Raw genomic sequence first — 21,271 nt, forward strand, 5'->3', positions numbered from 1 at the left:
ACAAATCCAAACCCTTCCACTCGACACCATCGTCTCATCCACGCATTGAGACTGCGAAGCTGGGTCTGTCTGGCTGGTCCTGCGCGTGGAACCGGTAGCATTTCAGAGAAAGCCACCTTGGAGGTCCTGGCTTTCAGCATCCTACCTAGCAACCTAAACTTTGCTTCCAGGACCTCACGGCTGCATTTCCCCATGTCGTTGGTGCCAACGTGCACCACGACCACTGACTCCTTCCCAGCACTGTCTACCAAACTATCTAAACCTTCGCACCAGGCAGGCAAAACACCTTGCGGTCTACATGCCCATCACACACCCCACTGTCTATGTTCCTAATGATCGAATCACCTACTACAAGGATCCCTCCACCCCCTGGAGATATATCCTCGGCACAAGAGGATAGCTGCTCATCCCCCAAGGAATGGGTCCCTTCTAAGGGATCGTTTCCCTCTTCCTCAGCTGGATGCTCTCCTTCCCCGAGACCATCGTTGTCCATGATAGCAGGAGAGCTATCATCGTTGGAGTGGGACACAGCTATAACGTCCCTGAAGGCCTCCACACACCTCTCTACCTCTCTCAGCTTTTCCAGGTCCGCCGCCTTGGCCTCAAGGAAATGAAGTCGTTCCCGGAGAGCCAGGAGCTCATTGCACCGAGAGCACACCCACGACTTCTGTCCAACAGGCAGATAGTCGTACATGCTGCAGGCGGTGCAAAACACTGGAAAGCCCCCACACCCCTGCTGGCTTCTTACCTGCATAGTTTTGTTTAAGGTTTATTATGTCAATGGGTTGGAGACTGCGGTTTAGTTGAGGTCAGGGAACAGACGGGCAGAGTGGGGGGCCCTGGCCTCCTCGCCCTGCTGCCGAACTCGCTCTGCTGCTTAACTCGCCTTGACGCTTTGGAAGAATATGAGGTGCCCCTTTAAGTCAGGAGAATCAAGGTAGAGGTAGAAGTGTCACATGTACACACACATCAGATCAATAAAACAGGTTCAGAATCACAAAATTGATTCAAGGCACATAATTGTCTTTTTACATGGGATGACAACATAACTACCAAGAAGTGACCGATAATTTGATGGAGATCCCTTGTAAAAATGAGGCTCCATATGGATCCATGTTTACATCATGGCGGCACTGGAAAGCACCAGATCCATGATTCTGATTCAGTCAATGGAGACAGATGCTATTTGTGATTTGATGGCAGCAACAGCCATAATACTTTATCAAACAATACTTAACTTAGAGGTTGTTTGCACACTGCACAGAATATATTTCCACTTAAAACTGGCAACTTTGGCAATATATTAAATACCCTGGATGATATCTTTTGTTAGCCATACTTAAGAGCAGACCCTCTTAAACATGGTTGATTTCAAAGTGTCCACTCCAAAGATTACTAACACTGGGTATCACACAATATACCTTAACTCTAATTCACCACAAGTTGGCAACTTTAGCAGGATAATAAAGCAAGGATAAACTTTGCTCACTACTGCCTGGCACGTTCTCTCTTGCACAAAAAATCAACATTTAAATTGTTTATAAAGATTAGTATACTTATAATCTTACTGAACAAACTAAAATGTATGATTGTTTAGGTCAGGAGGATGAACAGTGTCAACTCTACTAAGTTGAAGACTCTCCTTGTGTCCTCTTACTGGCAGTGAAATGTTTTGAGTATTCCAGATGTGAAAGCCCCCTTTTGCTGTATCATTTTCAAACCACTGGCAAGACCCAGGCGCATCCAGTCCCATTATTTGGAAGTCATTGCTACAACATCAGGGCCACTGAAATACCCACACCTGACACACAGCTCTTTGACAGCACTCCCAAAATGTCGGAAATTAAATCAAGTCTTCACCTTGAAAACAATATAAGCAAACCAATGTTTGCTGTAACGGCCAACAAAGCACAGATAGGACAAATGCTCAGTGGCACAACAGAACCTTAGTAAATATTTAGTGTCTGGAAAATATGCATTTTTTCTATGCAATTTGTACTTTGTTTACCACTGCCAACTGTATTAATAACGCACCTCTGCAATCTCAGAGCATCCCTAGTGCAATTTCATTTTGGTATAGCTGTAGGACTGCAGGTTGAGGATTTCAGCAAGCAAGTTGAAGATTAAGTCTAAATGACCATCCTCTATATGTGAATATACAAAGTGAGTTATGGACACTCCAATAAAATCTAATTTGTATTTTTTAAGTTTCTTGATCAAAATGTCTCTTGGCACATCTTCAGCTTCATTAGAATGAGGCATATCTAACTGTACCATATTACCAAAATGAGCATTCACACAACAGGTACAAAGCTTTTTTAAAAAAAATGTTTTGTGTATTTGAAAATGAACTTTTATATATTCATCCCATCAAATTTCAGATTATACTATCCATCAGAAACTATCTGAATAATCAAGCTCGGACAAACATCTCAGTAATGTGGAACAGGAGACACTGAAGAATATGTAAAGATGACAATTATTCTTCATGGTTCAGGCCATTTATTTTAAACAGACATTTGAGTCCTTAAGATGAGCTGGATGCTGCAACAGCAGCTCTCTTGGGCTTTGGCGCAGTTCCTTCACGGAATCCATTCCTGCATATACAAGATGAATAAGAGTTAGTACCTTCTGCAAGTGTTCTATAGTGATCATTTCCATTTGTCTGATTTTACTGTTCTTGGTAAGCTTGTCTCAGTTACAAGATGAAATCACTTATGAACTCAGATGTTCAGACATTTTATTTTTTTAAGAACATCACAGACAAGCTACTAAAATCCATAATCCATGTAATTTTTAGTTTAGCAAACTCACATTAATTACAACTCTGCCCAGCATACTGAACATTTTAATGCACCCTTTTAAAAACCTTTCCAGAGAGGTAGCCATGTTTATTGCAACAGAAACCTGCCTTAAAGACTAACAAATGCATTATGCCATAAAACCGCATGGATTAGAATTCACTTTGTCAGATGCATCAACTGTAATTCTCAGTTGCAAGGATATACAATACCCATGTGGGTGTGGGGGAAAGGTAAGCATTGAGGTTAAAAAACTCACGCACCGTTTTCAGCTGTATAATTAACTTCAATATACACTACCAGGTAATATAAAGCCTTACGTTCTTCCCAGCTATGTACATATCTGGTCATAGATTAGGACTGCTATTCTATCATAATAAACTGCCCAATTAAAGCTATTTACAAGTGTACCGTATATTCCGGCATATAAGACGACTTTTTAACCCTGGAAAATCTTCTCCAAAGTCGGGTGTCGTCTTATATGCCGGGTGTCGTCTTATTAGGGTTGCCATATTGCCCGGATAGCTGGGTTTTACCCGGATTCTAAGAATGCCACCCGGCGCCCGGCTAGCCCCTTACGTGGCCCGGATTCTCAGCTTTCATTTTAAAAAAAAATTAAGTTTCTAGGTGGTGCGGTTCTCGAGATATATATAAAAATGTCAGGCACCCCCCCCCCGGTTAAATCTTTTTTTAAACTACTGTATAGCACTTCGTAGCTTTAACCCCGCCCGTTCAGGATTTCAGCCAATCAGTGAAGTGTTTGTTTGGTGGCAGTGTCTGCAAAACCTCATTGCGAGGCCAGAAAATGGTGGTTTCCCCTCCTGTTTATCTGAAAATCTCATAAATTGGGTAGGTATATACATTTCAGTTTTTCCCCCTGTTGTGTGTAGGAGTCAGATCCTGGGCAGTGTTTTGAAAACCTTCCCAATAGTTGCTTTTGGGGGTAAAAACAGTGCTAATCCCATATGTCCAGAGTAAATCCTATTGAATTCAGTAGGAATTACTTTTGAGTAGACATGAATGTGCTGAAAATGAATGGGACTTTGGGGTGAATATAAAAAAGAATTGTTTGTGTTCTCTTTCTGCCCCCCCCGTCCTATTTTAAAGCAAGTAGGCAGGGCTTACTTAGGTATTGTAGTTTTTATTCTGTAGGAAACTAATACTGATTTTTTAAAAACTAATACTGATTTTTCTGCAATGACCAATTGGTTTGACAATAAACTATTATATGGGCTGTATGTATTTATACATCTGCAGTGTGTGCGTGTGTGTATGGAGTCTTTCCAACACCCCTGTGAGGTAGGGTTGGAAACCAAGGCAGCTCACAACAAGAAATAAAGCCATTTAAAATCCAATAACCATAAAAACAAGTATAAACAGTTGCAAAACAGCGTAAAGTGGCATGATTCGGAATTTTGGGTTGTGTGAATGAAGTTGCTTATCACTTGAGGTTGCATTTCTGTCCCTGTTTGAGTAAGCCCCATGGAATACGCTGGGACTTGCTTCTGAATAAATAAATTTAGGATTGCACTATAAATATCTTTACAGTTTGTGTAAATAATAAATATATTTGATAGTTATGCTTATATAAATATTTCTTCATTTATCATATTTTTGGTTTTTGGTTAGGAATCCTGACTGGTTGTGAGATGCTTAGTTTTTTGCCTTATAGGAATCTTGTTGTGGTTGGTATGGTATTACATTTAGGAAAGTGTTACTGCCTTCTGTATTATTTTTTCCTATTTGCATTTCACTTATCTTTAACCTCACTCCGTTACAGCCATAGAAGCAACAGCAGCATATGCAAGATAATTAACTCCCATTAGTGATAAGAACAAGAATTTATAATTATTATTTCAATTAAAACAAGAGGCTTATCAATACTTTGAAGAGGACCAGATATTTATTTTCTTTCTGAGCCCAGGACTGGGTCTTTCATGATGCCCGATGTGTGTGTGTGTGGGGGGGGGGAGCAGGAGAGTAGTCGATAAGACAGACATCCTGGCATTGATAATCGAATTAGCAAGGTATGTGTGGGGTTGTTGTACACTTCCAGGCTCAGTTTCATTTTGAGTACGGAGGTGGAACCTGTGTAGATGTGGTTATCAAAGGGAGAAGAAATTTTGAGTTAAGCAAAGCTCTGCTTTTATAAAACCTAAGAAACATACAGTACTTTGAATGTCTGAGTGCCTGCACCAGTGGAATACTGGAGGAACTTGTAAAACTTGCTGCAACAGTATTTAGAACTGAGCATGTGGTGTGAAAGACTCCTTTTCCTAACATTTTGGCTTGTTTTTCTCTGATTGTGTATTTTTATTGTTTTTACTATATTTGTAAGCTGTGCTGAGCTCTGTTTTTAACAGCAAAAGGGCAGGATATAAATTCTCTTAATCAATCAATAAATACTCCATAGTGTTGGAAACTAGAGTCTAGGCATTTAATGTTGCTTTTAAAAAAAAGATTTCTCACATCTTTCCCCAGTTTTTGGTGGTAATTCCTAGGCACAAAAACAAAACAACTGGACAATCCAAATATTAATATTTGTAAGTTTATAAGTGACAGTTTTCCTGCTAAGTACCTGCATGTCATAAGCAGGGGTAGTCTTATACGGTGAGTATATCCCAAACTCTATATTTTAACTGGAAAAGTTGGGGGTCGTCTTATACGCCCAGTCGTCTTATACTCCGGAATATACGGTAATTGTATACAGGTTTACCCAGAAGCAAGTCTCACTGAGCTCAATGAGGCTTACCCCATTTAAGGAGTAATCCCACTTTCATTTACACTGGGCTGAGGGGAGTTGGATGTGGCAGATCTTCAGCTGAGCCAGCTGGTTCCGGCTCAGCCAGCGTGCCTCAGCCTGGCTCAGCCGGGACCCTGCCAGCTCAGCCAAGAGCAGCACAAGTGGAGCTGGCATATGGCCCAAAGAAGGGGTGTGTTGGCGCCGTGGCCGAGGTGAGGGACTTAGGCCACATCCAACTTGTGTTCAGAGCACTCCTGCAGTTCCCAATCCACGGAAAAGTTATGCCAGGAAAAAGGTCAGTCTAAGAAAATAAATTACAATAGAAGTCAATGGAGAGGGCCTACTCCCCAGTAGGGATATTTGGGAGAGCAGGCTTTTACTTTCTGGTCCCTGCACACAGCTCCCAGCTGAAATGGTGTTCAACCAATTCAGAGGCTTCTAAATAGTAACTGGATGCAGCAGAACTTTACGCGGGCATCCCTTGCTCCAGCACAACTTATGCCAGCTTCCCCTGAATTAGAATGCACCTTTAACTGCTCTGTTGCTATTCACACTATAATGAACATGACAAAAGGCACATTTAGCTGCAATTGGTCTACTCTGGGGAAAACCTAGCTGGATATAAAACTCATTACTTTTAATGTATTAAAAATATTTATGCCCTGCCCATTTTAACAAACACTCAAGACAGTTTACGACATGTATTTACATAGATCTTGCATTAAATTAAGTACACTGCATTCCAGTACACATTTTCTATAACATCAGATGTATATTACTGTACCTGAATCTCCGGTAGACCTTTTTCAGATGCCTCATACGGCCAGTTCCGGTAGTGTTGCGCCTCTTGGCCTTAGCACTCCAGTTGTCTAGAAGACAAAAATAAATTATATGAAGTGACACTAAAAGAGGTGGTATACAAACTATTTATTGCATTTAGATCTCATTTTTCCCTACCTGTTTTTATGCTCACAGATGAGGCATAGAGAGTGTCTAGCCCAAGGTCAACCACTGAGCAAAATGGCTTGACTAAGGATATGAAACACTCCAATCTTAGTTCAACCTGCCTGATTGACTGCCTTCAAGTCGATCCCGACTTATGGCGACCCTATGAATAGGGGTTTCATGGTAAGCGGTATTCAAAGGTGGTTTACCATTGCCTTCCTCTGAGGCTGACAGGCAGTGACTAGCCCAAGGTCACCCGGGGAGCTTCATGGCTGCATGGGGATTCGAACCCTGGTCTCCCAGGTCATAGTCCAACACTCCAACCACTGCACCACACTGGCTCTCCTTAGTTCAACAGTCTAACCATTATACCCATGCTGATTTGCTCTGAAAAGGCCAAGGGGGGAAATTATGAATAGCAATCTCAGAAAATAATATGGAAGCGTTTTGTTACGTTCTAGTCTACATTTTTAAAATTGACCCTGTAAAAAACACATATACCTTACTTTTTTTATTAGCATGTTCGGAGGCTAGCAGCCTGAATTTCTATGTTGGTCACAGAGGGAAACTGCTCTCTATCAAGCACAAGAAGGATGGAGCAACCTGTCCCTCCTTCACCAGCCCAATGCCACACAGAATTTCTGACTGCCTATAAGCTAAAAACTATTAAATACAAAGCTATATCAAACTAATTATACACTGTTTTTCTCAGACAAAATATTTTCACAGAAACTCTATTTGTATTTATATATTTGCAGCACCATGCCTCCTGAAACAGCAAAAGATCACAGGGCCAGTCATGTATAAGTGTCAAAACTACTCCTGCATTTTGCAAAGTTCTGCACTTACACTTTCTCTTGCGCTTAGCAGGATATCCACATTTCCCACAGGTGGACTTCTGGAGATGATAGGCCTTGGACCCACATCGACGGCACAAAGTGTGCGTTTTATTGCGACGCTTACCAAAGGATGATGTTCCTTTTGTCTAAAACATAAATAGAATGTTTATGCACATACTATTATAACCCAGTGTAATATTACTAAAGTAAACATATCTAGAAAATGTTTAATACTACAGTATAAGAAAGTGTTCAAGCTGGTGCAGAGGAGTGGTTAAATGTGTGGGCTAAAAAATCATCATTCACATCTCACCACTACTGTGAACTCACTTGACTTTAGACAACCCACTACTCCCTCAGCATTAGCCCTCCAATCTGCAAAACAGAGTCAATACTAGGCTACCGCTGGGATTACTAAAATGAATATAGGAAGAGTTTTGAAAGTTTCCTTGAAATGCACTATATAAATGTTTTAAATTACCAAAAACATTATTTGCAGCCTGAAAACCCAGAGAATGACCAGAACCTATGGATGCTGATCCTTGCCCTTATTATCTACCAGCCTTTTTGTTTTTTAGTTCACCTTTCATTGCTATAGTTGTGCATGCTTTGCAGATATACTAAAAGCAAAACTCAATAAAATATAGGGATGTAATCCTATGGATACATACTTAAAGCTTCTGCCCCATTGAAATGAGGCTTAAATCTGAGTAAATACAGACAGGAACCAGGTTGTAAAGCATTTTCAGTATTCACATAGTTCGCTGTGAGACCCTTAAACATTTTAATACAAATTTCTGTATTAGCCACAGCATCACTATCAGGGCACCCATATAAACTTTATACAACATAATGGATTGTATCCAATGCTAGTCTTACTCAGAGACCCACTGAAATTAATGGATCTAAGTTAGTAATGTTTATTAATTTCGATGGGTCTATTCTGAGTATAACTAGCATGGCATACAACCCAATGTACGCAATATAAAAGGAACTGCGCAAGAAATGACTATAGCTCAGCTTTCTAGAGTGTTTTGTAGTGGCATTATTTATAAACACAAACAGCCTACATCAGTATTGTCAGACCAGAATGACCTTTTGCCCAAAAATATTCAGCAACGGTGTAGAGCACTCTCTACCAACACGCTACTAGTTAAGTACACCAGCGTTACAGCCACACATTTGGTTACAATTGATTCTAGCCGTAAACACCACTAGGAGAGACAACACAGATCAGCTCAAGTTGGAAGAGGAGACACCTGTGAGCCTCCGCATAGCCCTCCCCCCACCTCCCATTGCAGAACCACATTTAAACGCTTACGGGCCAGTCTGGTGTAACGGGGAGGGAAGAAAAGATAGCAGTACAGAATAGGAAAAAAGAGATTACTTCTACTTGAAAAGAGGGCTCCTGCCACCCTGAGTGAGACCACCTGAGTATCAGTAGTCCCCCAATCAAGCCGAACAGGGTGCTAGTAGGCCCAACAGGCTTTTTAATCGATCTCTACGGGCCTGGGACTCGGGACTCCGGCTGATGACCAGCCACAACGCCTAACATACGGACAGCTTAACTGGGAAATACACGGCTCTCTCGTGATGGTGGTGTTCAGGCAAGCGCTTGCTTACGCGCCCCCGGCCCGAGGGCCCTGAATAAGAACGGATGGTGAAGGATTCCTCGCCGTCCCCCGGCCCACACTCACCATCTTTCTTCAGCCGCCAGAACGAAAGAGAACTAGCCCTGCCCCCAGTTTCCGCAATATCCTCGCTACAGTTTCCGGCAAAGGAAGCGCAAGCTCTGCATAGCTCCGGCGCAGTCGAGGAGATTAGGACGGAAGGAGAAAGGGTTGACACAAGGAAGGGGGGCGCCTGGAACCAGCCGGGAAGTGACGTCACGCAATTTAGATAGTTAGAGCGGAGGCCGAGCAGTTTTTGCTTCGTCTGTCCCCTCGCGCTCTATGCTGCCTGTAGATCAGATGGAAGCATTTTAAAGAATAATAAACACATAATAAATTACAAATAATAGTAATGCTAGCACACCCCGGCCGTGTGTATGTGGCGAACAGAGTTAATAAAGTCCATTTTGAGGGACACGGAAGCAAACGGTGTCCTGCAAATTTGTATGGAACGTGTCAGGAAGTGCAATGAAAACTGCTAAGGGCACAATCCTATGCATAAATCCCACTGTGCTGAAAGGGGCTTAGTCCAAGATAAGTCTGTATGGAATTGCAACCCAAGATATATCAAGATTTAAAAGCAGTATGGTACCATGTTAACAAGTCATGGTTCCCCCCCCCAAAGAATCCTGGGAAGTGTAGTTTGTTAAGGGAGATGAAAGTTGTTAGGAGACTGCTGTTCCCCTCACAGAGTTTATTCTCATGATATAATAATTCCTTGGGAAGAGGGGTTGGTCTTTAAACCAGCTCTGCGAGGGGAACAGGGGGGCCCTACCAGAGCTTGGAAAAGTTACTTTTTTGAACTACAACTCCCATCAGCCCAATCAAGTGGCCATGCTGGCTGGGGCTGATGGGAGTTGTAGTTGAAAAAGTAACTTTTCCAAGCTCTGGCCCTATCCACTCTCAGCACCCTTCCCAAACTACAGTCCCCAGGATCCTTTGAGAGAAACCATTTTAAAATACTATGATACTGCTTACATATAAAGTGCAGATGGGGTGTAAATAAAACAGCTGCTTTTGCCTGTCTTTTATGCATTGTTGTTGTTATGTGCCTCCAAGTCGACTGCGACTCATGGCGACCCTATGAATCAGCGACCTCCAAGAGCATCTGTCACGAACCACCCTGTTCAGATCTTGTAAGTTCAGGTCTGTGGCTTCCTTTAAGGAATCAATCCATCTTTTCTTTGGCCTTCCTCTTTTTCTACCCCTTCTGTTCTTCCCAACGTTATTGTATTTTCTAGTGAATCATGTCTTCTCATGATGTGTCCAAAGTAGGATAACCTCAGTTTCATCATTTTAGCTTCTAGTGACAGTTCTGGTTTAATTTGTTCTAACACCCAATCATTGGTCTTTTTTGCAGTCCATGGTATCCACAAATCCCTCCTCCAACACCACATTTCAAATGAGTTGATTTTTCTCTTATCCGCTTTTTTCACTGTCCAACTTTCACATCCATACATAGAGATCGGAAATACCATGGTCTGAATGATCCTGACTTTAGTGTTCAGTGATACATCTTTGCATTTGAGGACCCTTTCTAGTTCTCTCTTAGCTGCCCTCCCCAGTCCTAGCCTTCTTCTGATTTCTTGACTATTGTCTCCATTTTATTTAATGACTGGGCCAAGCTTTGATAATCCTTGACAAGTTAAATGTTCTCATTGTCAACTGTAAAGTTACATAAATTTTCTGTTGTCATTACTTTAGTCTTCTTGACGTTCAGCTGTAGTCCTGCTTTTGTGCTTTCCTCTTTAACCTTCATCAGCATTTGTTTCAAATCATTACTGGTTTCTGCTAGTAGTATGGTATCGTCTGCATATCTTAAATTATTGATATTTCTCCCTCCAATTTTCACACCTCCTTCATCTTGGTGCAATCCTGCTTTCCGTATGATATGTTCTGCCTACAGATTAAACAAATATGGTGATAAAATACACCCCTGTCTCACACCCTTTCCGATTGGGAACCAGTCAGTTTCTCCATATTCCGTCCTTACAGTAGCCTCTTGTGCAGAGTATAGGTTGCACATTAGGACAATCAGATGCTGTGACACCCCCATTTCTTTTAAGCATTCCATAGTTTTTCATGATCTACACAGTCAAAGGTTTTGCTGTAATCTATAAAGCACAGGGTGATTTTCTTCTGAAATTCCTTGGTCCGTTCCATTATCCAACATATGTTTGTGATGTGATCTCTGGTGCCTCTTCCCTTTCTAAATCCAGCTTGGACGTCTGGCATTTCTTGCTCCATATATGGGAAGAGCATTTGTTGTAGAATCTTGAGCATTACTTTACTTGCATGGGATATTAAGGCAATAGTTTGATAATTACTGCATTCCCTGGGATCCCCTTTCTTTGGAATTGGGATGTATATGGAACACTTCAAGTCTGTGGGCCATTGTTTAGTTTTCCATATTTCTTGACAGATTTTACTCAAAATTTGGACAGATTCAGTCTCAGTAGCTTGTAGCAACTCTATTGGTATGCCATCTACTCCTGGTGATTTGTTTCTTCCAAGTATTTTACGAGCAGCTTTCACCTCACATTCTAAAATTTCTGGTTCTTCATCATATGGTTCCTCCGTGAATGAATCTGCCATCCTGTCATCTCTTTTATAGAGTTCTTCAGTGTATTGCTTCCATCTTCCTTTTATTTCATCTCGGTCAGTCAGTGTGTTTCCCTGTGGATTATTCAACATCCCTACTCGTGGTTTAAATTTCCCTTTCATTTCTCTAATCTTTTGGAATAGGGCTCTTGTTCTACCCTTTTTGTTGTCCTCTTCTGTTTCTATACAGTAACTATTATAATAGTTCTCTTTGTCCCTACGTACTAGTCGCGTATTGTTGCATTTAGGGTTCTGATGGTGTTTCTATCTCCTTTTGCTTTTGCTTTCCTTCTCTCTTTAACCATTTTAAGAGTTTTGTCAGCCATCCATTGAGGTCTTTCTCTCTTTTTAACTAGAGGTATTGTCTTTTTGCATTCTTCCCTGATAACGTCTCTGACTTCATTCCATAGTTCTTCTGGTTCTCTGTCAACTAAGTTGAAAGCCTCAAACCTGTTCCTTATTTGATCTTTATATGCTTCTGGGATGTTATTTAAATTGTATTTTGGCATTATGACTGCTTTGTTGGTCTTCTTTAGCTTTACTCTGATTTTCGATACAACCAGTTCATGATCTGTACCACAGTCTGCTCCTGGTCTTGTTTTCGCAGAAAGTATGGAACTTCTCCATCTTCTGCTACCAATTATATAATCAATTTGAATCCTATATTGACCATTTGGTGATGTCCATATGTACAGTTGTCTTTTCGGTTGCTCAAAAAATGTGTTTGCAAGAAACAAATTATTGGCTTCACAGAATTCAATGTCTTTCTCCTGCTTCATTTCTGTCTCCTAGGCCCCATTTCCCCACAATTCCTAGTTCTTCTCTGTTCCCTACTTTTGCATAGTGTATCTTTATTTCCCATCCCCCCCAATAAGATGCATTTTTCAGTTCCAGCGTACAAAAGATTGACTTCCCTAGTAAACTGCCCGATCTACAAGCAATATACCCTTGCAGCAGTTCTGTTCATATCGACGGGACTATTGAAATGAGCAGATTGTAGGATAGATTCCCTGTGGATAAAGTTCTGTACTCTTTGCTTTTTGTAGTTGCTTCTTATCTGGGGGACTAGCATGATTCACACACATATATAAATAGATATGTTTTTACATCCAACCACTCCATCCAGGCTTGCTGAGAGACATAGACAATGGAATAAATAATTGGTCAATACTTCCCCTTTAGAAGCAATATTAAAGAAACTGGTCAGATCTTTTTAAAGAATCCATTCCAGGAATGTGAAAACTGTAGATTTAATGATATTCTCTGATACATTTTTTTCAATATACTACTCCCCCCTTTGTTTTGTATTCCCCTATTATATTATCAAGCAATAGAATGTTTTTATTGCTGTTTTTATTGGTTTTATTACACTGGAAATGTTAACTATTTTTACATTTTTTTTAAAAGACATCTTTTTCAGAGGACATTTGGAGAACGGCATTGCTATTAGTAATTGTTATTTATTGATTTGTTGTTTCAATGGATTGTAGGTTTTTTTAATAGATTCTATGCATTCTTATTTACTTGTTTTATTATAACCCACCCTGTGGCCTGTGCAAAATGTGGTATATATATCTAAAAAAACAGGTAAGTATGTTGTTATTATTATTGCTGCCACCACCATTATTGTTGTTGTTATCATGATCTGAAGGCATAATAGTTTTGAGGAATTTGGTATAAACATTTTAGACTAAAATTTATTTTAAACTTTTTTTTGCTGTTCACTTTATTTGGTAGTGAACTGCCTTGGTATTTGTTCTCAAAATGAAAAGTAACATATACATTTTTAAATAAATAATAGGAAATGAACACCTTTGAGGCTCTCCCTGTTGTTGCTCATGTGGGAGGATTAATGTAGGATAGAATAGAAAATGTTTTTAATTGAAATGCTCATTCTAGCCAATGTTGGTTTTGCAGTTACAATACAGAACCATTTAAACAAAAGTTGGCTGCGATCCACCCAAAAACACTTTAACTAGTAAGTCCAGTAGGACATACTTCTAGGAACATAAATAGGACTGCACTGAAAAACTCCTTTGGGAGTATACCCTAAGAGATGAGTGTGATGTTCCTATATTAATGTATATATGGTAAGTGTTGGTTGTTTAGAAGATACATGGTAAGTGGAGTGAAAGAGGAGGGGGAGTGAATGGGCAGTAGAATGCTAGATGATTGGCTGAGTGTTTAAAATGGCTGAACATATAAAAGGGAGTGGAATCTGGGTGGTGGATGAGCTGAAAGAGTGGGTTGTTTGGTGGGTTTGAGAGAGTGGTTTACCAGGAGAGAGTGGAGAAGGAGGGGGGTAGAGTTCGGATTAGTATTGAGTAAAACCATATGCTTATGTGCCTTAAGAAGAAATCTTGTTAATCTTGTTAGCTTTCTTATCTGTAATAAATACTTAATTTGGTTTACCAAAGGCCTGATCCTTGGCTGGGGTTTCACAGACCAGAAGAGAGGGTAAGGTAATGACCAAGGCTGAAGGGAAAATGTAACAAATGGTGGCAGCAGTGAAGAGAATAACAATACCAGTATTCAGAGTCTCTGGGAATACTAGTATTAGGACGTGACTGGTGGTTGCCTAGCAGGGGGATCTGTTGAGATCTGTGCTAGAGCGTGGAGAGAAAAAATAAAAAAGGACAGTCCGGACTGGTGGAGTCCCTGGTGGTGCCTAGTGACAGGCAGTAGCCACGCGCAGGTAGGAACCTGACAGGGAGAGCCAGGGAAGGGCGCCACAATGAGGAGTAAATTCATTTTGTTGGATCAACTTCAACTGCACAGTCTCTGACTTCACAGATGAAAACAGGAGCATGCTTTCCCAATGCCCCAGTTCTAATACTAAATATTACTGCTAAAACCTGCTCTCACAGTATTATGATTTACTCACGGCTCTACTCTGTCTGCTAAATAGCGTTCTTCTACTCTGTGCAGTGTGGTCTCTTTATAATATCAGAGATCTAGGATGCACTTTGCAGGGGCAGACAAACCACTGAACCTTTCTGGAGCTGGCACAGTGATTGCAGACCTGCATTTCTTGGGTTATATATATGCACACCATTTAGACACAATTCAGGACAAAGTGCTTGTTCTTATCCCTAGCAAAAGATCCCCCTCCTCTGAAGGAGGTTCATTGTTCAGGGGGCTGGATGAAGGCTAATAAGCTGAATCCTTGGAAAACCAAGGCCCTGTGGATCTACAGCCTGGGACCGGCCGGCACCACTAAACGCCCAACTTCTAATGGAGGCCAGTTGGGCCTCTGTAACATGGAGGACAACTAACAGCGCTCTCCCGGAGGATCTCAGTGATTCTCCCTCCTATCCCCTCCCTCTTCAACATTGCATGCCTATAGAACATATCACTGGGAGGTTTGGGGGATTTTTTCCCAACTGCAAGACTTATTTTGCCTTTTGAAAGAAAGTGTCTACTTCTGCAACCCCTCCCAAGCCTGTGGATACCTCCCTCTTGTGTATTTGTCTGGTGCTGGGAGGGAGAAGGGGAAGCTGAGAAAATAACATCTCCCCCTTCCCTTGCAGGCATATTTGAACCCAGGTCCTCTTCAAAGCCTAGATGCTGAGCTCTTAGATTGCACTGAGGCTCTTCAAAGTTGTCATTGATGGATCCTGAAGCAAGTTCCTCACCAGCCCCAGCAGGCATATTACAAATAAAAGAGCTTTCCAAACCCATGAGATCCTCCTAAGGTGTTTATTGGTGTGTATGGAGGCAAGGAGAATCCTCAGTTACATTCCTTTTTTGACAGCACTTCCCCTCAGCCTCCCCCTCCCTCCTGGGCTCCTTCCCTCCATTCGTCCCCCCCCCCCCCCCGGCATCCTTCTTCCTCTCAGCCACCATGTCCTTTCGTGACTTCACAGGCAGTCCCTTGCCCACAGTAACAGCACAACCTCCCTCAGCCTGACAATGGTAAGGACACCTCAGCAGTGATGTATTCATTTATTATTAAAATATTTCTAGCCTCATGTATAGCTATGGCTTCATGTATACTGATACCAGGGAGAGGCACACCATAACGCTCTGGGATTTGATCTCCCATTAGCTGTTTTTGAATAAAGCAAGGGACTCCACAGGAGATGAATACAAAAAACCATTTTATTTAGAAATAAAAGCTGGCTTCTTTAAGCCTTGCAGTCCTCTTTGTTGCTCTCACGGGTAGTCTCTTCCAAAACCTCACTAGCTTCAGAGACACCCCTGGAAGGAAAAAAACACAGACAATGAGGGGGATGGCAACTATCCAACAGCCTCACCCAGGCACCTCCACCAGCATCCGCCTGGCAACTTCATCCTCTAGCTTCCACCTGCCAACATTCACTGGTGTCATTTAGTCATGGTACATCCACCGGTTTGTCACATTCACACACTTACACCCACCCAACCCCTTTACCGCATCCGAAACTCCACTCACACACACACACACGGCCATCCGACATTCGTGAAAACGCCAGCGACAACATCCGCCCCTTTCTCGCCCCTCCCCATCCATTCACATTCGTTCCCCGGCTTCAACCCACAAATATCGACCGTCAAACAGCTTCCTCCACAAACATCCGCCTGCTTCAGCCTTGCGGCATCCGCCAGCTTCCGAATGCGAAATCCACTGGCTTCCATACACACTGCCAGCTTCCGCTAGGTCCATCGCTAGACATCAACCAGCTTCAGAGGTGAGTAGCAGCCACCTTCAAGCCGTGATCCCGCTCAGCAAGTAAACTTGCCTCATTATCGCTGATAATAATGATGGCATCCCGCAGCCAGATGATCACCTCCTTGCATTTGCCAATTCGCCTTCTCCAAGTGAAAGACCAGGCCATGCTTTTGCCTCAGTCCACTTGGCCCCCCTTTATATCCACTCAACGGTCATGTGCTTCTGTGATGCCACAGGCAGTCCACAGCCTGTGGCAACAGCTGGGGAGGCCTCATCTCTTCACACACCTCACAATTGTGGGTGTGACTCAGCTATGATTTATTTGATTGCTCTTTTAATATTAAAAAGTTTTATAGCCCACCCTTCATCTGTACTCATACTGTGCTAGGGAAGATAGTTCAGCCCAAGGATGGCCTTCCCTTGCGGGCAACGTTCTGGGGACTCCATGCCAGAGGGGGGCAGGGCCAGAGGCAAAAAGTAGGCATGGCCAAATGCAAGTGTGGGTGGAGCAACGGCCGTGACTTATCTTTGTACATTCGGCTCCATTCCAGTTATGCAAAAATCAAAGGTTTCTGCACTTTCCCATCTCTCCAGTCCACTTAAGCAACAGGCCTCATCACAGTTCCAAGGACACAAAAGCACTTGAGGAGGATTTGGAGCTGGGCCTGTGATGGGCATGGCCTGGGAAGATTCCTGAGGGCCGGGCAGAACGTCTGTCATAACATACAGTTTGAGATAAAGGTTATATTTATCTATTGTTGCGTGCCTCCCCCAATCTCCGAGCGGTGAGATTTCAGGGGGTCCCTGCGCCCATCCAGGGTTTGGTTTCCTTTGGGAAGAAGGCCAGCAGAGACTGCGGTGTCTTTATGAAATATGGTTTATTTATGTACACACATTCCAACCTGAGCTTAGGATGGAGGGGTTCAAGGCATCAGCAGTCTAATATCCAGCTTTTCCATCTAGGTGCAGGGGCATCCTATCGCCACCATGCAGGGAGCCAGCCTCTCTGCATGCCTGCAGCCCTAGTTCTCCAGTACACCCACTTCCAGTTCCAAACACACTTCTGCCCGCCCAGGAGTGGGGGGAGAGACTCTCCTCCAGTAGAGTTTAAAATGACAAAAGGATCTTCCTAGCCCTTTCACCAGTTGCCGGGGCAATTAAACAGGCCCATTAACTACCTGGCCACTCTATTTGATTAACAAAGGAGATTCATCTGGCTAGCAGAGCCAGCCTCCCAGGCATAGGATTCCAAATCAGAGGCTGGAAAGGTGACCCACAGAAATCATCCATTCCAGCCCCCCCCCATGCTCATAACAATATTTTATATAAATATATAAATAGCCATGACTTTATTTTAACGAAATCAGTCTTTGTGGTGCCAGCAGATTAATATTCTTTTAAGGAATTAAGCATTGCTGAAAAGGATTAAGGAAGCAAAGTCTGTAGTTTGATTTCACTAGACCAGGTTCAAGGTTCCTCTGTTGATATACAAAGCCCTGAACAGCTTGGATCCAGCATGATTTATGGACTGCCTGAGCCCTTCTATCCCATCTCCATCGCTGAGTTCCTCCAGAGGAGCACTGTTAGTTGTCCTCCATGTTACAGAGGCCCAACTGGCCTCCATTAGAAGCTGGACGTTTAGTGGTGCCGGTCCCATTCTGTAGACCCACAGGGCCTTGGTTTTCCAAGGATTCAGCTTATTAGCCCTCATCCAGCCCACTGCTCTGGGCGGGGGCACATCTTTCTTCATGGTGAAGGAAGGCGATCTCCCTAGAGAGTGCCCTGGAGTGCAAAGGAAGAAACTTTGGTCAAGAAATTCTGGCTCGTGTTTTAAGCAGGTCTTGGTGTCTTTCTTAAGGGCAGAAGTGCCTCAGTCTGCCTGGCTTCTGGACTACGGGGAGTAGAAGAACCCATACATGTAAAGCATATTTAAAGCACGGGGCATCCCACAAAGAATTGTGGGAACTGTGGTTTACCCCTCACAGAGCTAGAATTCCCAGCATCCTTAACAAACTAGAGTTTCTAGGATTCTTTGGGAAAGTCATGGAAGGTATGTACGCTGTCCTCAGTCGAACTAAGACAGTGCACCAGCGTGAAGAAGATGCAGGATTTTGGTTCAACTTACAAGCAGCAGTCCCGAGTGACTTTTCCTAGACCTCAGGTGTACCTGATAAGCTTTGAGAATGCATCGATCCCTTAAAACAACCGGAATATCATTATTATTTAATAATAACAAACTCATTCTTATGTAGCCAAAGCAGCACCAGACAAATACACAAGAGGGAGGTATCCACAGGCTTGGGAGGGGTTGCAGAAGTAGACACTTTTTTTTAAAAGGCAAAATAAGTCTTGCAGTTGGGAAAAAATCCCCCAAACCTCCCAGTGATATGTTCTATAGGCATGCAATGTTGACTGAGTGTGTGGTAGGGACAGAAAACTGAGGCGGGGGTGGAATGGAGTATCCTTAAAGTGGGCATGGCTAGCTGGCTGGCTGGCGCTCTAATTGGAGCACTCCACAGTGCAACAAGTGGGACCTGCAGTTGCTGCATGAAGTGCTCCTATTTACAGTGCCAGCCAGCCATGCCCATTTCGTTTCATTCATAGAATCATAGAGTTGGAAGGGGCCTTGTAGGCCATCAAGTCCAACCCCCTGCTCACAGCAGGAGATCCACAGCTAGAGCATCTTCCGCAGATAGCTGTCCAGCCTCTGCTTGAAGACATCCAGCGAAGGGGATCCCACCACCTCCCTAGGCAGTCGGTTCCAGTGCCGAACTGCTGTTACTGTCAAGAAGTTCCTTCTAATGTCCAGTCTGAATCTACGCTCCTGCAACTTAAAACCATTAGACCTAGCCCTACCCTCTGGGGCAGCAGTGAACCAATCTGTACCCTCCTCTATGTGACAGCCCTTCAGGTACTTAAAGAGTGTAATCATGTCGCCTCTCAGCCTTCTCTTCACCAGACTGAACATGCCAAGTTCCTTCAACCTTTCCTCATAAGACTTGTTCTCCATACCGGCTATCATCCTCGTCGCCCTCTTCTGAACCTAAAATGAGGCGCCCAGAACTGAACGCAGTATTCCAGATGAGGCCTGACTAATGCAGAATATAGTGGGACTATTACTTCCCTCGACCTGGAAACTATAGCTCTGTTTATGCAGCCCAAAACCGCATTTGCCTTTTTTGCCGCAGCATCACACTGCTGGGTCATGTTCAACTTGCGATCCACTACAATTCCAAGGTCCTTCTCACACGCACTACTGCTAAGCCGGGTATTTCCCATCCTGTACCCGTGCATTTTGTTTTTGTGGCCTAAATGCAGAATCCTGCATTTGTCTTTATTGTATGTCATTTTATTAATTTCAGCCCAATTTTCTAGTCTATCCAGGTCCCTTTAGATTTTATTCCTGTCTTCCATTGTGTTAGCTATCCCTCCCAGTTTCGTATCATCCGCAAACTTCATAAGGCTTCCCTCCACCCCATCATCTAAGTCATTGATTAATAAAAAAAAAAACACGTCCCCAGGTTTTGCCCTCTTCCCCAAGTGCACAACCTGACTGAAGGTTCCTTTCTGCCTTTGACAAACAGATGATTTCTAGGTTGGATTCTCTTTTTATCCCAATAGATGACCAGAGGAGATGCGAGAAGGAAAGACATCAGCTGGAAAATCTGGGGGAAGCTGAGCTGCACTGGATGCTGTTGGGAAGTAAGGAGCAGATGGTGTCTCACCCTCCTGACCAGGGAGAAGCCCCTGAGAGCTGGCAAGGTAATTGCCCATGGAAGGAAGAGAATGGACCGCTTCCTTCTCAGGAAGATGAGGGTCCCAAGGAGAGTATAGTCCAAAAAATAATCCTCAAGGATGAAAGAGAAAAAACATGTGAGGACATTTTTACCTGGGAACATGAGCTTATGTTGCAGGAAGCAACCCACGCCAGAGCGAAACTGTACGAAGGTCCAATCAGTGTGAGGCACATGTCTTGTGTTAACCAATCACAGCCAGGAGCTGACTTCCCCTTGTTCCCGCCCCCAAGTAACGTCCAACCTAACGTGGAAACGTTAAAGTTGAAGCTGAAAAGTAGGGAAATTACTATTCGTTACGTTACTTGCCGAATGTAATGGAAGTACCCACTCGTTATTTAAAATGGTAATGAATTAAAAGTAACTCGTTAAAAATAATGAGTTACTTCCAAGCTCTGCTCCTATCCCCTCCCTCTTCAACATTGCATGCCTATAGAACATATCACTGGGAGGTTTGGGGGATTTTTTCCCAACTGCAAGACTTATTTTGCCTTTTGAAAGAAAGTATCTACTTCTGCAACCCCTCCCAAGCCTGTGGATACCTCCCTCTTGTGTATTTGTCTGGTGCTGGGAGGGAGAAGGGGAAGCTGAGAAAATAACATCTCCCCCTTCCCTTGCAGGCATGATTTGAACCCAGGTCCTCTTCAAAGCCTAGATGCTGAGCTCTTAGATTGCACTGAGGCTCTTCAAAGTTGTCATTGATGGATCCTGAAGCAAGTTCCTCACCAGCCCCAGCAGGCATATTACAAATAAAAGAGCTTTCCAAACCCATGAGATCCTCCTAAGGTGTTTATTGGTGTGTATGGAGGCAAGGAGAATCCTCAGTTACATTCCTTTTTTGACAGCACTTCCCCTCAGCCTCCCCCTCCCTCCTGGGCTCCTTCCCTCCATTCGTCCCCCCCCCGGCATCCTTCTTCCTCTCAGCCACCATGTCCTTTCGTGACTTCACAGGCAGTCCCTTGCCCACAGTAACAGCACAACCTCCCTCAGCCTGACAATGGTAAGGACACCTCAGCAGTGATGTATTCATTTATTATTAAAATATTTCTAGCCTCATGTATAGCTATGGCTTCATGTATACTGATACCAGGGAGAGGCACACCATAACGCTCTGGGATTTGATCTCCCATTAGCTGTTTTTGAATAAAGCAAGGGACTCCACAGGAGATGAATACAAAAAACCATTTTATTTAGAAATAAAAGCTGGCTTCTTTAAGCCTTGCAGTC

At 43.0% G+C, this 21,271-nt stretch overlaps 1 protein-coding gene, 1 long non-coding RNA gene and 1 other non-coding gene across 4 annotated transcripts; 1 reads left to right on the forward strand and 2 right to left on the reverse strand.

Annotated features, from left to right (window-relative positions):
- Positions 1 to 2,479: 2,479 nt before the first annotated feature.
- RPL37 (ribosomal protein L37) lies at positions 2,480 to 17,994 on the reverse strand. Of its 2 annotated transcripts, none has more exons than XM_061617064.1 (4): positions 17,988 to 17,994; positions 7,339 to 7,474; positions 6,329 to 6,413; positions 2,480 to 2,597 (listed from the first exon to the last, which is right to left on the reverse strand). In XM_061617064.1, the coding sequence occupies exons 1-4, from the start codon at positions 17,988 to 17,990 to the stop codon at positions 2,528 to 2,530; spliced, it is 294 nt and encodes a 97-aa protein (XP_061473048.1). In that variant the 5' UTR covers positions 17,991 to 17,994; the 3' UTR covers positions 2,480 to 2,527. The 2 variants fall into 2 exon arrangements, with proteins under 2 accessions (XP_061473048.1, XP_061473039.1); XM_061617055.1 differs by lacking the exon at positions 17,988 to 17,994 and adding an exon at positions 9,026 to 9,132.
- LOC133375999 (small nucleolar RNA SNORD72) lies at positions 2,687 to 2,770 on the reverse strand. The gene has a single exon (XR_009760382.1). It is a non-coding gene; the product is annotated as a small nucleolar RNA SNORD72 (small nucleolar RNA).
- On the forward strand, positions 16,130 to 20,807 carry LOC133380233 (uncharacterized). The gene is made up of 3 exons (XR_009761390.1): positions 16,130 to 16,269; positions 19,872 to 20,012; positions 20,665 to 20,807. It is a non-coding gene; the product is annotated as an uncharacterized LOC133380233 (long non-coding RNA).
- The last annotated feature ends 464 nt before the right edge of the window (positions 20,808 to 21,271 follow it).

This window comes from Rhineura floridana, chromosome 1 (genome assembly GCF_030035675.1).
Source record: "Rhineura floridana isolate rRhiFlo1 chromosome 1, rRhiFlo1.hap2, whole genome shotgun sequence".
Taxonomy (NCBI): Eukaryota; Metazoa; Chordata; class Lepidosauria; order Squamata; family Rhineuridae; genus Rhineura; species Rhineura floridana.

Coding starts and splice junctions, on each gene's coding strand:
- RPL37 (XM_061617064.1), bottom strand. Junction 6,414..7,338: donor TGCTAAGCGCAAGAGAAAGT/GTAAGTGCAGAA, acceptor TTTGTCTTCTAG/ACAACTGGAGTGCTAAGGCC. Junction 2,598..6,328: donor AAGGTCTACCGGAGATTCAG/GTACAGTAATAT, acceptor TTGTATATGCAG/GAATGGATTCCGTGAAGGAA.